Source organism: Plectropomus leopardus, chromosome 22 (assembly GCF_026936395.1).
Source record: "Plectropomus leopardus strain MGB_pleo_1.0 chromosome 22, ASM2693639v1, whole genome shotgun sequence".
NCBI classification, from domain to species: Eukaryota; Metazoa; Chordata; class Actinopteri; order Perciformes; family Serranidae; genus Plectropomus; species Plectropomus leopardus.
Window position 1 is genome coordinate 18,629,400 of NC_142197.1, and position 18,102 is coordinate 18,647,501.

At 39.2% G+C, this 18,102-nt stretch overlaps 1 protein-coding gene across 1 annotated transcript; it reads right to left on the reverse strand.

Annotated features, from left to right (window-relative positions):
* Window positions 1-823: 823 nt before the first annotated feature.
* LOC121961579 (DENN domain-containing protein 2A-like) lies at window positions 824-16,734 on the reverse strand. The gene is made up of 20 exons (XM_042511630.2): window positions 16,467-16,734; window positions 14,868-14,939; window positions 12,148-13,218; window positions 11,558-11,649; window positions 10,872-10,966; window positions 10,581-10,790; window positions 9,924-10,017; window positions 9,775-9,825; window positions 9,486-9,691; window positions 8,377-8,486; window positions 8,035-8,104; window positions 7,169-7,246; window positions 6,836-6,976; window positions 5,796-5,944; window positions 3,696-3,873; window positions 3,511-3,552; window positions 3,276-3,384; window positions 2,915-3,184; window positions 2,749-2,835; window positions 824-1,528 (listed from the first exon to the last, which is right to left on the reverse strand). The coding sequence occupies exons 1-20, from the start codon at window positions 16,496-16,498 to the stop codon at window positions 1,497-1,499; spliced, it is 3,189 nt and encodes a 1,062-aa protein (XP_042367564.2). The 5' UTR covers window positions 16,499-16,734; the 3' UTR covers window positions 824-1,496.
* Between the last annotated feature and the right edge of the window lie 1,368 nt (window positions 16,735-18,102).

Sequence of the window (18,102 nt, forward strand, 5' to 3'; positions counted from 1 at the left end):
TACAGTCCCTCCACCTTCCCGCTGGCAGTTACAGAAGCTCCTTGGGAGTCATTGTTTTAAGACCATGTACATTGTGTGTGTACAAGCCTGTATCGGTTTTATATACAGTATATTTTGTCCTCTCTATGCATCTGTGTATATGCATCAACAGCTGTGTCAGCAGGTGTGTGTGTGTGTGTGTGTGTGTGAACTCCCCACTAACAAGGTGACAGGTTAGGTGCTGTGCGATGCTTCAGGGCCCTCAGGCTTGCTCAGCAGTCACGAACTCGGCACATTAGTCCTCAGACAATACACTACTGTGCTCTGCTCTGCACCTGTGTTATGTTTTCATGCTGACAAAGATGTGCTTTCCTCTTCGTGGGCGAAAGATCTGCTTTGTTTCCATGACTCAGAGACTAAAATAGTAAAGCTGCCACCAACTCTGAACCGAGGCTCTTTGTAGTAAAAAGGCCAAATAACTTCGAACACACAAACACAGCGGCGAATGGTTAGCAAATGGGTGGTATGTGGATTACTCACTGTATAAAACTGGCACACAAATGCTGAGTGAACACAATTCATTTGGGTTTGATTTTCTTCTCAAGGTTTTCCAACATGTAACAAAACTAATGTTTTAAATTGTGCACATTGGATACAGTATGTTTTGTGTGTGTGTGTTTGAAGTAAAATCATAATTTTTAATCTACAAACTTGAGAATGGTGAGGAAAGAGATCTACAAAGTTTACAATAATGACATCCAAACTCTAAACATGTAATGCGATGATTATACAAGACCTGGGCATTTGTTTCAATGGGGAAAAACATCATGACAACATCAATAACTGCTTCATAACAGAGATTATTTATTTATTTGTTTCATTTACTTGCGATGTTGTCACTGTTATGACTAAAAGAAAATTGAAGCGTTAAAGAGCGGGAAAGCAGGTCTGTGTCATTTTCTGGTCGATCACTGACGGTGTCAAGATCATCTAATCAGAGAAAATATACTACTGCCCCCTCGTGGATTCAGAAAATACTAAGACAGTGAACGTTCAAGTCCATTTACAGTGCATACAAAGGGTGACTACTGTACTGAGTAGCATAATTCATGTCATTTTCTTTCATTCTGTGACTCCTTTAGTCCTGTACAAATGCATTCATATTCTATACTAATGTATTTAGATTTTATAAGGTTTACAGTAATACACATAAGAGGAATCTGACTGCTATTCATTGTCTTAATTATGCTCACGAGTGTTGTATGAATGTACTTCAAAAATGTACCAACCAGGAACCTTGTAAAGAATTCTTGACTCATTTGAAACACAGCAGGATTTTCTGTTGGTGGGAGGTGTGGTTTATCATTGTATGTGTATCATGAGTATTTAAACAAAAGTCTTTCAGAGGATGGCCCGGAAGAGCACTCAATTGTCATATTTCTGCGGTCCGTGAAGTCTTTCCTTGTTTCAGTGCTTCTTCTGTTTTTTTTTTTTTAGTTTTCGTCTCTTCTTGTGAATCATTTCTTGGAAAGAAATTTCATTTTGTTTCCTGGAGCAAAGAAAAAAAAGTAAAAACACAAAGGTTTGAATAAGCCCACAGTTAGTTGTTTGTACAGAGCTTGTTTCACTGTTACAAAGAAAGAATAGCCAGTGATGGGACCAAGTCATTGTTTTTCCAAGTCACAAATAAGTCTCAAGTCTTTGCACTCAAGTCCCATGTCCTTTGTTCTGAATGCCAAACAGGTCATTATGTGCAATTCCAAAAATAAAATACCGTTTTAACAACGGAATAATTATAAACTACATTTACACGAATCATGAATGCTTTTAAAAAATGTGTGTCTTTATGTTAATACAGGTTTGTTGGATGTTGTTGCTTCTCCATCTGTAATTTTTGACCTGAACATTTTGCATACTGTAATTCCACTACAAGTAGCTCGGTTAATTTTTTTCTGAATGGCACTCAGTAATGTAACGTTAGTTCGTCACGGTTCTCTCCTGCAACTTGACTGTCTGCTGTCAGATTGATTCAAACTGAATGGATCTGGGCAATTACGTGTCGACTTGTGGGGAACAAATAATGTTAATGTTAGTTAATTCAAGTAACGAGGGGGCATTAATTGATTTGTGGCACATATTTTAAAATCTGTCAAGTAAAGTAAAGATTTCAAGACAAGAAGTTGGTGTTAATCCTTTGAAATCTGAGGAAACATCAGTTCTTGTGCTGCTTTCAGATGCCTTTCACAAGCATTTAAACCTTTGAATCCAATGCAAATTGGTGCGATTTCTTTTAAAAAACATGGGGGGAAAAGGTAGTAAGCATCTAGGTAAATATTGTTCCACACATTGCAATAAATTTGTAGATTTAGAAGATTACTTTTAAAAAAGCTAAAGAAAAATGTCTGGGAAAGAAAACAAAAAAGAGCTAGGTGAAAAACTATATAATTATGATTAGTAGAATTATTATAATGTTAAACACTTTTTTCCAATTCTTGTTTGCTCTGTTTATCTTGTTTTTTTTTTTACTTTTTTAAAAATAATTATTTTACACATTTTCAGGAAATTTTCTTGTACTTTTTACGAATGCTAATTTTTAGGGTCATTTCTTCTTCCATTGCTCATTGCCTTCTGAAAGAAAGTCAATTTGCTGAGGTTTCAAAAGTTTAAAGTGCAAGTCTTTTTTGATTTGTTGAGTTGAGTCTAAAGCCTTTGAATTTGTGACTTGAGTCTGTCTTGGGTTCATATCATGTGACTCAGAATCAGCCTTACCCAAGCCTTTGAGAAACCTGTTGACCCTCCGGTGTTCATTCTCGTGGATGGAGTCCAGATACTCCTGCACCCTCACTTCAAACAGTCCTGATGAAACAGAAACACTCATGAATCACTGGATCACCTTCTATTTCTTCTTCTGTTTCTTTTTACTGCAGCTCGTTACCTCTCAGCGCCTGCCTGTGGAGCTCTCTCTCCTGAATGAACCAGCCGAACATCTGCGTCTCCATGAAGACCTCTAGGAAGCGACGTACTGTCTTAGACGGGATCGCCTTACGGAAACCCTCACGCTGGAAGGAGCAGGGGACCGGGGAGGAGGAAGAGGAGGAGTAACCGTCTTCCCGTTCACCGGTGATGAAGAGTGGATAGTGACCTACCAGCTCCACGAAGAACCGAACGAAGGCCTCTGACACAACGGTGCTAAGATGACCAGAATCTGAGGAGGTGAGGAGAAACATTGTTGCTCAGTTGCAAAATGAAAGGGATTGCATGGCTAGTTTTTAGTTTCAGTCCTTGTTGTGTCTCACCACCAGGCGTGTCTCCTCCTCTGTCACTGGCGAGCTCTCTTCTTCTCTCCAGAACATTCTCCAGGGCTGATTGGAGCTTTGAGGGCAGGATAGAGTCCTCATCATCCAGCTAAGTGTGACAAAACAGGATTGAAAATTTGTAGGTATGTTTAAAGATAAATCATTTGTTCCGCATCCATATGGATCATGCAGAGCAATGAAAACACACATATATGTGATTTAACGCATGACCTACCTGTCTGAGAAATCGACTATTTCCAAGATCAACAACCAGAACCTGTGCACAGAAAGTTATTGTGATGTACATTTTTCATTAATGTATTGATGAGAAGTTCACAGCTGCAAGTTGGGACATTTTTCTTTAGACTACTTGAGTTTCACTTCATAACTTGAATAACTAAAAATGAGTGCATCTCTGACCTCCTCCAGGGGCAGCTCAGTGAGCTGGGGCAGGGAGCTAGACAGCAGGCCAACGATGAACGGGGTTGGTGTGCAGACGATGTCCAGCATGGCTGAGGGCAGCACAGGGATGTAAGTGTGCTGCCACACGAAGGGGTAAAGCAGCGCCACCACAGCATGGCAGCACTGGGAGAGAGTACTGCAAAGAGAAGTGAGTGGAGGGGGTAAGTGCATGTTTTAAGGGTGATTTTTCAAACCAGACCCTATTTTTTTTTTTGTTTTTATACTTAAAATTGGTCAGGTATTAACCCTTTGAAACTTTGGCAAATTGATTTGATTTCTTACAAAAACATGGGGAGAAGGCAATGAGCAACTTAACAAGATGTGGCCCAAAAATTAACCAAATAAGGCGAAAAAGTTAGATGAAAATACTAAAAGTGCCTGTATTTGTCAATGACCAGCTCAGATTATTATTCTAAGTGTCTGACAATATTTTAAAGGGATCCCTACAGAGAAAGACCTTTTTATTAAAGAGTAAGATCCTTTTTGTTTAACCAAAAAACAGCCCCAAAATCGCTACTGCCAAACCCACCAGACTCTGTTTAAATAATCAGTAATTTTAGCATGTACAGAGCCAGCATATCTTCACAACTGAATATATAAATACTGAATGAATTAATGGTGTATTTCAACTAAAACAGAGTTGGGGGTTGTTGGAACAATTAAAAGACAAACCAGGGTGGATTTTGTGAGTTTCTGTTGACTTTGAATTAAGTGTGTTTTTTGATGATTAAATTAATATTTATTTAACTGGAGTCTGGTGAGGCTGGCAACAGTGATTTCAGGTCTTTTTCTGGTTAAACAAAAGGGATCTTAGTCCATAATAAAAAGGTTTGTCTCTGTATGAATCCTTCCCATAAGTTGTCGTGCACTCAGAGAACAGCCTGAGCCTGTCAGTGACAAATACAACCACTTTTGTTGGACTGAAGGTGAGAGCATGCCCCAAATGGTACAGTGAAACCTGTTTTGCTGCTGCTCACACTTAATACTGGAACCATTTCATAAAATGGTATTCCCATTTGTCACTTGGCCACAAAAACACGGGAAAACAGAGTCCAGGTTGAAAAATGCCAGATTTGCACATTAAATCTAATATAATTTTTCAACATTTTTTTTCTTGAATAAGAGTTAGGAAGAGGGGGAGGCAGATCGGAGCAATGATGCAAATAGCAGAGAAAGATTCAGAAAGTGAGTGAACTGACTCATTTTCACCACAAGAGGGTACTGCAGTCTAAAACACCATCTAATTACTGTGACTGCTCTCTATAGTAACAATATTTACCATTCCCATATTTTCCCTCTTCCTCCTCTTTTCTTTCTTCTTTAACTTTCTTTTATTGTGTACAGTTTATTAGCTTGTTTGTTTGTTTTGTCTTAGCTTTCTATGCTTGCTAGAAGAATAACTTATGGGTTTATGGAATACAGAAGGTAGACTTTCAAAGATGACAGATGATTTGTGCGAAGTCAAAAATAATGATTTAAACTTTAAACAGTGCAATTACCTATGTCAATTATTGTCATGGTGACTGCTAAATGAAGAAGGCTATCACTGGGTGATGCACCTATTGCTGTTGTTTATGTAAAAACAAAATTGTTGTCATCACTACACAAGTTATATAATAATGGTTATTTATGACAAAATTTGACGACAATAAAAGTATTAAAAAAACAATGTTTCCCTTAGAGGAAAGCAAAGCTACATACTTCTTTCATTTACGTCACTCAACTTTGCATTCCACTACTGTGACCGCTCTCGCTGACTCCCACTGGCTCTCTGCTGCAGAACAAACAATCTGGCCCCTGCACAACAACTCAAAAGGCCAGCCTCAAAATATCTCTCTGGTATGTCCTTGAATAAAAAATGACTGCCTAGAATTTATTTAAAAACGAGGGTCTGGACCACCCACAGTTCTTATAACTTCATAATGAAAACATCCCTGGTGCTTGTACCTCATATCTGCCGACTCCATAATTACATAAACAGTGGAAGAAGGATGAGATACAGAATTTTAGCGTGTTGTGCATGCCTGCAGGAGAAATTGCTCTGCTGGAGAGACCGACCTGAGTTTGTCAGCGGTGAAGATGACCCTTCGCTCCAGCAGCAGAGACCCCAACACCCGCAGGAGCAGACGCAGACTCAGACAAGAGAACAGACACTCAAAGTCCACATGCTCCAGACGCGAGTCAGAGGGTCGACAGAGCTCCATCACCTGCGAGTGAGAGAGATGAATCTACAGAGGTATAGACCACAATAAACAGTGCCAGACCCCAGCACATCCAGGGCCTTAGAAACCCCCCCCCCAACAAACCAACCAGCCAACCCCAGAAAATGTATTATGATTATTATTATATTTACTGTATTTACTAGATTTCCTAAATGTTGTCATTTTTACTGTGTCCCAGATGGCTTTTTCCTTTTTATTTCTTCTTACTGGTATGCTCTTCATATGCAGTCCATTATGTTTTCTTTTTTTTTAATGTCAAATAGCCAGATAAACAAACACAAAAAATATATTTTGAGGCGTATAGGTTGAGGCGATGATGAGTGGGTTCAATTGTGGGGCCTTACCCTCTCTGCGGCGCTCTGCCAATGTCACTAAAAGGAAGATCCTCCACTGACTATAAGTGCTGTAGTTTATTTTTTTTTAATTGACCTTTATTTATCTTTAACAAGTTTAGTATGCTGGCTTTTGAGGTGCTTGTCACTGGATTGGACTGGTCGATTTTAAATTTCAGACATTTATCACACAATCAAGTTCCCTAATCAGGACTCTTTTTTTATTGAAGGTTTTTTCAAGATCATACTTTTTATCTTAAAGAAAGATTAGTGGCTAATATATACATGGAGCATATGAGGGTGAGATGAATTTGGTGCAACATGCCAATAATGTTACACAAACTCCAACTATATCAGCCTCACACATCTAAATCTCACTTCTTTCTCCCCTTTAAGATTATTGATGCCAAAATGCTGACACAAGAAATAAAATTACATTATGAAAGTGGAGACAATAGAAGCTTGAAATTCAAACGTACAATCAAACAGATTTGTCAAAAACAGGTTAACAGGTTCTTAGTTTCAATATTAAAGTGTCTCTTACCTCAGTGCCTGAGCCGGGGAGGAAAGTTTTAATGGTGATGGTTCTGCCTGGAGCTGGAAACTGAGCCTCCATGATGGCTCTCATGAAAGGCTGCACAAGGGCTGGAGACAAGGCCCTCCTCCTCTCCACCTCATCCAGCACCTACAGTACACAGACAGGGTTGTTTTCCCATCATATCAGAGTACATTACATTAACATACATCAATTTCCATTATTTTCACTTAACTTAACCTTAACCCAAGCCTTGGGACTGACTTTTAGTCCCCACAAGAACGGCTTAACTACTTTCATGTCAATAATTATTTTCATAGGGGACCAGTGTGGGTGGTTTACCTTGGAGAACAAGTTGAAACAGCCAAGGTGACTGACAATACAGTAGACCTCTGGTAGACGTTTGCCTTTTCCACTGGGCTGAAAAGAAAAGTTTAGAGAGTGTACTTTCTACTGCTGATGAGTCAAAATTCTCCAAAATGTTAAACTTTCCAGGACTTGACGAATTCAAATTGACCGCCCTATATCAGTTAAAGGTCCAGTGTGTAGGATTTAGTAGCATCTAGTGGCAATGTTGCACAATGCAAGTGGCTGACATAAAAACACAAGTGTCCCTATCTAGATCCCGTTTTTGGTTGTTTGTTTGGGGTTACTATAGAAAAAACATGACAGACTCGATGAAAGAGGACCCACTCTATTTGTAGATATAAATGGCTCATAAAGGTAACAAAATACAACAATTCCTATTTTCAGGTGATTATACACCAAAGAAAACATAGTTACAATTATTTCATACCATTTCTGCTGATAGATGCCCCTAAATCCTACACTGGACCTTTAATACAAGTCCAAAAATGTCTCTAATTTCTCAAAAGACTCTTTTTTCTAAAAGACAAAGTAATTTGTCCCAAAGAGTTACAAGGTTTCACATGACGGAGACCATCCAGAAGTCTGAAAAATCAAAACACTGTAACGTACACATCAGCAGCACCGAAACACACATATACACATGCAGAAATACATAAACAGAAACATATGTAAATGCACACACATACACACTCTCACACACTTCCTCCCAGACTCTCAGATGGACAATTTTCCCACAGGCACGCCGACTATTTTGGCACGGTTATTTACTCAGCCGTCATCGTGGTATTTAGCCACTTCCTGTAGCAGTGCACTTATTTATTCTGCTCATTTGTATTTACCAGTAAACGCCGGCAGTATCCGAACCTTCTGCTCCCATCCTCTCCAGTCAAAACAAAGGAGAACATCTCACTATGACAACCCAAAACAAATACACAAATAAGGGTAATCAGTGTATTTTAATTGTAAAAAAACATACAAATACGTCATCATCAGTCCACATCAGCTTCATGGGTTAAACAGAAAGTTCTCTAGTAGTTATAATAAGAGTCTATTATATTGAGTTGTAATGGCTAATGGCTCTGGGGAGTATTTAGGTGTATTTAAGAGTATTTAAAGATATTTTGACCATTAAATTATCTTTATTTTATGTGGAACACTAAGTACATTTTTCTCACTCTCACCTTGGGAAGTTCTCCACAGGTTCCCAGTCTTTCGCATCAGGGAAGCAGAACTGAGGAATGATCCTCAGCTGATCCTCCGTCTCCCTCATGAACTTGAAGCTCCGCTCCAGCTACAACAAAACGTAAGCAGTGACTCAATTTTACTACTTTCATTATACTAATTTCTATTTTGTGCATATTTATCCATAATCAACAGGTAAAAGCTTGTGTATGTTTACAGATTTGATTCAGGATAGATGAACTGTTGCTGTAAGAACAAAGAAATCCTGGTCTGAAGCTTTTCTCTTGCTGGTTCAGCTTTTTGCATTCAGAGAATCTTGTCTGGTAGATTGGGATACATCATATTTTGTATTATTTTATATGTCGACTTTTGTCCGTATGAGGCAAGTATAGTATATTTCTATTTAGGGGCAATAGATAAACAAAAGTTACAGGGGTGCTTCTGGGATTTTATTATTATTTACTATTTCATGAAGTTTGTGGACTCACAAGAGACAAATCAACAAAAAACGGTCAAAATCAATACAGCAGAGGCCAAGATATCCTGAATTTCTTTTGCCTCAAAGTCCAAAAACAGAATCCTACATTTCCCATGATGCAACAGGATAAAGAAGAAAACATTAAGAAAGCAAGAAAACATTATCAAATAAGTGAACTGATAGTGATGAACGAGCTCACCGCTATCTTTATTTGTGTCTGACTCTGTTCAGCCAGCTGAATTATATGCAGCCACATTTGGAATGGGCATTGTTTAAAGTGATAGTTTAAACTTGACATTTATAAGGGTTAATATGGGAACTATTAATATGGATTTTTCAGAAGTTGCTATGTTTTTTATTTATTAGAAAACTATTTACAGAACAGAATTTCAGATCATTTGTGATCACAAGAGTAAGAAAATGAACACAGCTACCTTGATCTCGAGTACCAATATTGTCACATTTTACTCAGATGATACTTGTAAAAAAGTACATTATTGTAACATTCAAGTGTTTGGCTCAACTGAATTTAATGGATAAAAATGGTGGAGTGCTCCTTTAAAACAAAAGTATCACAAAAAAGCAAGCAAGCGAGGCAAGCAAAGACTGAAATACTCATCTGCTCCTGACCTTTAGAGGGAATTGCTGTGTGACCTCCGGCAAGTAGTGGGCACTACCCTTCGACTTCTGCAGCGACACAACCAGAAAATACTCAAAGAGAAGACGCTGGTGGAGCTCCTGTTCCAGAGAGCTGTTCCTGCTGTTGGTGCCGTTGTAGTGGGCCTGGTTTGGCTGGCTCAGGATGGACTGGACTGACACGAGACGCTGACGATGAGCTGGTAAATACAGTAAGTACAATGTGGTTAAAAATTTAAGATGTTAAAAGATTTTTAAAAAGAGGAGACCTGTTGCAATCTACCTTTGGCTCTTTCTTCAGCTTCACTCTCAGAGTCACTGTTCTCGTCTGATACTGCAAACAAAAATCAGATTTCTTAAGCCAAAACTCCATATTTATATTATGGAAATGAGATAAAAATTAATAATATAGTTTCATGTCAACATCATCACCTCTGCCTGAGCTTGTCTCGGCGTAATGATAGATCCTTCGTAGATGTTTCTTCCCGATCCGGGCCTCGAAAATGCTATTGATTCTTAGCACGACCTGTTTGCAAAAATGACTGATTCAGTGTAAAGAAATACTACAGCATGATGTCATTTCTCATGGATGAGATTAAAAAAACGATGGATAATATGTTGGCATCTATTGTACAGAGGAACCTGGCATCCACACTTTGTTTAACCCTTTAACAACTTCAGTTTTCTTGTCATTCTTGTCAGAGTTCAAAGGCTGAAATCACTGAAACATGGGCAAATTGGTTTAATTAAGCTACAAGAACACACACGCGCGCACACACACACACACACACACACACACACACACACACACACACACATATATATATATTTACTATTCTTTTTCATTTCGTTACTTTTCGTTACTCAGGTAATTTTCTTTTTTCCTTTTTTTGTTGCTATTTGTTGCTAATTTTTGGATAACTTCCTGTTAAGCTGCACATTGCTGTCTTTCTATGTTTGAGCAAGAAATCAAGCCAATTTTCTCAGGTTTCAAAGTATTAAATGAGCTTAGGATAAAACTTCTACTTTAGTTCAGGGATTCTGAGTGGAAAAAACATACAGCTGTAAAATATGAACTCAGACACACACCGTTGGTATCCTGCGGCAGGTGCGGCTGTAGGGATCCCCGGGCAGCCAGGAAGTGTGTTCGGGCGCAGTGGGAGTGGAGGGAGGGCTGAGCTGAGGTGGAGATGAAACCCCCCCGCTGCTGGTGCTATGGGGCGAGTGGTTGCTTCTCCGCAGGTCCAGCAGCTTAAAGCTCCTGCCTGAATTCTGCCTGAAGAAGCCAGGCCTCGACATCTGTAAACAAACATTTCTACAGTCATTATATAAGAAGAGGTGTCACTGTAAAGTTTTATGCTCAGCTTCTGTCGCAAGAACCTTGGTAGTATCAGCGCCAGGAGAGGAGGGCAAAGACTGCTGGGAGCATTGACTCTCCAGCTCGATGTCCTCATATGGGTTTTCTTTGGATGAATCTGCAAGGGAAAAAAAGATGGCAACGTTCACCATGTTAATAGGACCTTTTTATGCAGTCCTAAGGTTCCAACAATATTAAAAAGGCTATTCTGATAATCTTAGACTGAAGCTACTAGTATATCCCACATTTGTAAGTTTGACCTTATCTGTTCTTGCAAAATATCTGTATTGCACAGTCCACATCTTGGAATTGAAGGTAATAGTCAAACAGTTTGGGAAATATTCTTACTCCCCTTTTTTGCAAAGAGTTAGATGAGAAGATCAATACCACCCTCATTTTTGTTTACTCAAATTTGAAGAAATTCCCACGAGACTTTATTGAGACATTGCGTTCACGAGAATGAGACAGATGCATGGTCACAGTGACCTTTGACCACCAAAATCTAAGCAGATCGTCTTTAATTTCAGGTAGACGTTTGTGCCAAATCGGAAGGAATTTCCCTCAAGGTGTTAATGAGATATTGTGTTCACAAGAATTCACTAGAATAAGGTGGACAGACATACACGTCATATGGACGTAATGCAACAGATGTTGCCGGTGCTGAGGCACAAAAAGGGGAAATTAGTCATGCATAAAAGAGGTTTCTGACCTGCAATGTCTTCATAGTGATGCTCCTGAGATGGTCGACGAGAGAAAAGTGGGCTAGTTGACCCTGCGAGGTCTTCAAACTCAAAGGATTTCCTGTCATTGTGAACAAAAGTTCACATTAGTACAATGTGCTTCTAAAGTATCAAAAAAATGTGTTAAATTAAGATATATCTGAATAGATGGTGTAACACAGTGATACTCAATTTGACGCCTGCAAGCCAAATCTGGATCCTGATAGGGTGCCTGGTGGCCCCCAGCTATTTTCTAATTAACAATAAAAATGAAGTGTTGTTTATCAAAGAAATTGCCAGTGGAGGATCCTCCATACCCCCTTCAGAGGTCCTAGCTAAGCACCTAAGGTCCTAAAATCATAGAAACGTCCCAAAATCCTAGAAATCCTAAAATTCTAGAAATGTTCAAAATTCCTAGAAACGGCCAAAATCCCAGAAACATGTATGGAGCTGCTGCAACTGGCCCTTGGCCTCCTGTGTTTTTGCAAAAGTGGCCCCCATGCAAAGCAAATTGAGTATCCCTGGTGTAACATCAGGTCTTACTGCTGCTACGCCACCAAAACCTTTGTTCCCTCTTCACCTGTTGACGTTGTCTCGGACTTTCTCACCCCTCGGCCTCCCATAGACACCAGAGGGAGGTTTATAGGCAGTTTTTGTAGAGAAGGAGGGCAGTGGGGGGAGGTTTCTCTGCTCTCTCCTCTGACTCCTCCCAATGGTGGCGTTAGCTGGATGCTCAAAGGTGCGTTGTGGTTTGGGGACTGGGTTGATGGGGGGCGCCCCCGGCTCCGTGTACACATTCTCCTGGTGTTGCATCCCTTTCCCTGCACCAGTTTGACCCATAACTACCTGTTTGTCCTTGTTAGCTGGGCAGAAGTAGTTTCCAAGCTCAGGAGGAGTTTTGCCATGGTTCTCCCCCATAGCCTCCAGGTTTTTAAAAAGGGTGAATACTGCTCTTTTCTCCTGGCTGCTCTGTTCAGCTATTCTCCTTTCATTGCTTCTCCTCAACGTCCCCACCGGCTGCTGCACTGCTGCTGTAGGAGAATGAGGCCTTGATTCCCTAAGCTTTTCTACATTCTCTTTTTCATAAGCCTGCTTTTCTTTGTGACTGCTATCCTCTCCTTTTTGGTTCTCAGTGGGCTTGCTGGTCTTAAACGTCCCTCTTTGCTGTTTCCCATTTTCAACAGGTGAGCAAGGCCTTGAATCGACAAGTTTTCCAACATTCTCTTTCCCAAGATTTTCCTTTTCCTTGTGGGTTACTCTCCTGAAACTCTCTGCGCTCTGCTCATCAGAAGTTTTACTGTTTTTTATGAGGGATTCTGTCCTTTTCATGGTGGCACACTGGCCCAAAGAACCTGAGGTAATGAGTGAATTTGTGGGTTCCTTCCCCTCCCACAGAGAAATCTTGTCCTTGATTTTGCCTCCGTTGGATCTGGGGATCTTGTTGCCCACCAAGAGGTTGTTTTCATTGCTGTGACGGTCAAAGCTTGACCTCCTATGAGCCATCATGGGTGATTCCTCCCTCTGGTTGTTCAGGTTGTCTAACGGGGTGAAGGGGAGTTTTGGTGCCCCCTCTCTCTTTGGCCCAGCTTTCTTGTTTTCCACCGAGGCAGTATGAAGATCACTTCTCTCAATGGCACAGCACTTCTTTACCCTAAACATACAAAGACAGACACTTTTTCTTGGTGTTACAAAGTTACAAATTAATATAAAATATAAATGTCAAACAATAAACATGCTCAAAATGAAATAAAAAATGTGAACATTTACATTGGTACAATTTATAGCATTGACTCTCAACCAGTGTACTTAGTGTTGCAGAGTAACTCAGCTAATTTAAAATAAATAAGGGTTACAAATTAGTGTGATTCTGATCTCAAGTAAGTTAATTGTCACAATAATCTGGCTGCAAGGTCGATGATTTTCCTTGAGCTACATTTGAAATGTTGCCGCAGGTTGGATTTTCTGGATACTGGTTGCACTCATATAGTACGTAAATTACATAAAAATTCATATTTTAAATGATTTTTTTTTTTTTTTTACCTTCGACTGAAGGGGATTAAGTTACGGCTAATGAATAAATGAATTTATTATTCATACCCAAATCCTAGCAGTCTGGGCCTGAGCTCATCTGAGATTGACTAATACAAAGTGGAAAAGTGTGCTGTGTTCTGACGAGTCCACATTTCAAATAGTTTTTGGGAATCATGGACACTGTGTCCTTCCAGCTAAAGAGGAAAAGGACCATCCAGACTGTTATTAGCACAAAGTTCAAATGCCAGTATCTATGATGGTATGGGGGGATGTTAGTGCCCATGGCTTCATGGGTAACTTCACATCTGTAAAGGCACCATGAATGCTGAAAGTTACAGGTTTTGAGCAATGTGCTGGGATCCAGACGACATCTTTCAGAGGTGTCCCTGTAAGAAAATGCAAAGCCACATTCTGCATATGTTAAACAATTTGGCTTCATAGAAAACAGAGCAGGTACCAGAATGAAAATGTGTGGCGCATTTTTAGGCGCAAATAATAACAACAAAGACCCAGATTTGTGAGAAACTGAAGTTGTATATGAAGCAAGTAAAAGAATTTCACTTTCAAAACTTCATCAATTAGTGTCCCCATGTCCCTGTCCCAACTTTTTTTGAAATGTTCCACAACCATCAAATCCAGTATATGTCTTATGTATAAAAAACAAATACATTTCATCAGTTTAAACATTATATATCTTGTCTTTGTACTGTATTCAGTTGAATATCGGTTGAAAACGATTTGCAAATCATTACATTTTTAGATCATATTAACATCTATTTTATTTTTATTTCTATTTTTAAAATTAAAACGTACACATTTTTTGTCCCTCAAACACCCATTTTTGCCCCCGACACAGGTCATGGGGCAAAAGACGATGTTATCATTACCAGAGCCTCCTGAGCTTCCCAGTATGGTCACTGAGACTGCTAGTTAAGGGACGCTTTTAGTCTTTCTCTGGCGACAGTGGGAAAAGTCAGCCTGAGAGTAAATGCCAGAGGACAAGGCTATGACCGAGCATCTTCTTCTCATCGGCCTCGCTAAATAAACACATACTTGGACCAGGGCCCATTTCATCAAACTGTTATATTTTAATAAATAAACAGGAGGAAATGGGAAGCCCTAAGTTGAAAGACCTTTTCTGACTTCTCCTTAATGGATGCGATGAGTAAAGGGCAACCCAAATCATGTTACTTATTTCTCAGGAGGATTTTGTGAGGAACGCGTCCACTTCTTAAAGGGAGAATGAGATAAAACTATTGTGATACAAACCTGTTGACAGTGGAGTAGATGCAGTCGGGCGTGATTGTCATTCTCTCAGCAGCCGCCATGATTACTGCACACCTGAAACAGAGACAGAGAGGAAAGCATCTTAAACCAGTCAGTTGATTTCTCTTAGCATTTTTTTTTAGCTCTGCTAAATGTGGCCTTCAGAATTTGGATATTAACAGTTTTATTTGCATCCTGTTTGGCTTGGCTCCAGCGGACAATTAGTGTTAGGCTTTTTCACTGAGACTAAATATCTCTGCATATACTTGAAGGTTTTTTCACACCATGCATCAACATGAGACTAAGATCCTTGATAAGACTGACATTTTAGGCAGTGTGACCATTCATTCACAGCTGGTAATGTTCGGTATTCAGGGGCCAGCTGGGCAGACTCAAAGAAAAACACGACAGCCAGCAACTTAGTCCCACTCCCTCGAGCAGTTCATCACACAAACCAACATTTCAATAGTCATTAGGGAGCTTTTGCATGATCGTCTGTCATATCTCTCCTTGATGCTCCTCATTCTGCTGCTTTTCTCCTCACAGGAGACCAACCTTCACTCTGTTCTCCTCTTCTTGCCTCTCACACTTGCACATCTCTAAGGCCAATGTTTCAAAGTTCAGCAGCCTCTAAGATATTGCTTGGAAATGTCCCAGCTCTGAGGCTGTTGTCATCATTTGTTTAGATGATATGTAGTCTAAATGACAGTGTGCATGAGCAGAGGGACTGCACGCAGCCCTTAACGGCTGATTAGCTGGGAAACGGAGTTAGATGCGTAGTTACAGTGATAAAGACAGCAAGCCACCTAGAGCTGCATGATTAATCAAAAGATGCATAAGCGGTTTCACTTTTTATCTTGCTAGAGGTTGCTTTTACTTAATACATACGCCCAGATGGCTTCCCAAACAATAATTTCTCTTCAATAAAAATGCCACATTTTATTTGTATAGTTTTTAAAGTGACTATGGAGTAAATATATGACTCACTTTCATTCAGAATGTAATATTCTCCAAACCTTACTCAAAATATGAGACAGTGCAGCCTGTTGGAATATCATATGCGCATTACATTTTGAAACCAAAGCATTTTGGCTTGATTTCTTTCAAAACACTGAAACAAGGCAATGAGCAACTTAACAAGGAATGACCCAAAAATTAGCAAAAATAAATAAGTGAATAAAAAGTTAGGCCAACAAGGAATTTACCTGAATTTGCCTGTGCTACTGCACACACACAAAAAAGGAAAAAAAAGTGCTGAAATAAAAATAATAATAAATAAATAATAATGACAAATATTTTTGTCGGTAACATTTTGTTTTGGACAACTTTATAATAATTCTCTCTCTCTCTCTCTCTCTCTCTCTCTCTCTCTCTTTAGTTAAATTTGGGATCATTTTGTTGTCACCTTTTCTATTTTTTTTAACAATTTGCAGGAGCAAGTAGCTCACTGCCTTTTACCCATGTTTTCGAAAGAAATCAAACCAGTTTGCTCAGGTTTCAAAGGTCTAAACGCTTGTGAAAGGCATCTGAACGCAGCACAATAAAGCTGATGTCGATGCAGCTTTCAAAGGGTTAGACACACGAAATAAATCTACTTCTTACCTCCTTCTGTCGTACAGTTTCCATGTGTTCATTAGTGAAACTGGAGCATGATGCAACCGATGCTGCTATAACAAAATCCATTGGTATGACCTCCAACCGCCACGGTGCGGTCCAGGTTAAACTGTCTGCAGAAGGTTTTCTAACGTGGTTTAAGCCTTAATGTGAGTCATCATATGTTTGATTGAGTGAGAACAGAGACTCCTCTCCTTGTGTCTTCTCCAATCTTCAACTTTCATTCACTCTTTCTCTCCCCACACACTGGATGTGACTTCCTCCCTCCCTCTCTCTCTCTGTGTCTAGCTCGCTCCTTCTTTTTATGTACGTCTCTGGCCCTGTCCCTCTCACATTATGAACAAGCTGTGTGGAATGACTTAATGTCTCTAAATACTGACTGAAACTACTTCAGTGCCATATTCTTGCTTATTAGCTGCAGTCGGGAACACATGGATGTCATGGTGTGACATTATTTCCCTCCAAATCTGAAGTTCGTTGGAATTTACATCACAGCTGCTTCAGAGCTGCAGTTGCTCATGCAGCTGTAGTGTATAAGCCCACCCTCCCTGCCCCAGGGTGTAGGCTGTATTCACTTAGATAGAAATGAATTAGAGAGTCTCAATGGGATTTTTCAAACTGCAAGTAAAAAAGAAAATGACACGAGGCTTCTAAAAAATGTTACATCCAAAGAGAAACCAACTACTGATGAGTGTTTCTCAACTGTCATGTTATAACTGAAGTCAAGAGATGACCATAAATTAATATCCTACAATTTCAGAAGCATGATTTCAAAAATCAGTAAAGAAAAAAAAACTTATTTGTACATATGTACATATATGTACATATTACATATTTTAATAATACATATTTGTTTGTTTGTTTTTTAGCTTAAATTTAATCCTTCTATATCTTAGAGCTGCAAAAAAAATATAAAAAGAGGAAAAACAACCACATAGAGAGACAAAGTAATGTCAAAGAGACACAAAATAGCTACATAAAAGGTAAAAGCAACCACAATTTGACACAAAGCAACAGGTAAAAGAAACTAAACTATGTTAAAGAGACACAAAACAACCAGAAAAGAAAAAAATGTTTAAGAGACATAAAATAACTACAAAACAACCACAAAGGACACAAAATATTGTTACAGATACACTAAATGACTACAAAAAGACACCAAACAACAACAAAAAGAGGCAAACCATGTAGGAGAGGTGGTGGGGCCTTTTGCATAGCCATGCCCGAGGGCTCATTGTCCCATAATCTGCCCATGCTGCATTGCACTTTAATATGCATATTCAACAATGAAACCTTTGAATCCTTTTATGATGCTGTTGATTTTATATAATACCTTGTAATAATTTAACTACAATGGCAATTTGGTGCAACGTCTAATCTTATAGAACATGGGTCTTCAACAGGAGGTCAACAACCCCTAGGAGGGTCCTCCGATTTACTGCAGGAGTGCTGCCAAATTATTGTTTGATAATTTTTCAAAAATTGTAACAAAATACACATGAACACAAGTCCAACATATTTTTGGCAAATCAGCCTGCTCAATTTTATATATATTTATATTGCATAAAATATTGCTATAGAGCCATCTCTTAAAAAATTGAGCCGACAAACAGTTTAAAACCCA

What these genes read in the sequence shown, in the direction of transcription:
- LOC121961579 (XM_042511630.2), bottom strand. Translation starts at nt 16,498, where the DNA reads ATGAACACATGGAAACTGTACGACAGAAGGAG. An exon ending in TCACTATGAAGACATTGCAG is followed by an intron (nt 10,967 to 11,557) that starts GTCAGAAACCTC and finishes TTTCCCTTGCAG; the next exon opens with ATTCATCCAAAGAAAACCCA. An exon ending in ATAGTCGATTTCTCAGACAG is followed by an intron (nt 3,385 to 3,510) that starts GTAGGTCATGCG and finishes TGTCACACTTAG; the next exon opens with CTGGATGATGAGGACTCTAT.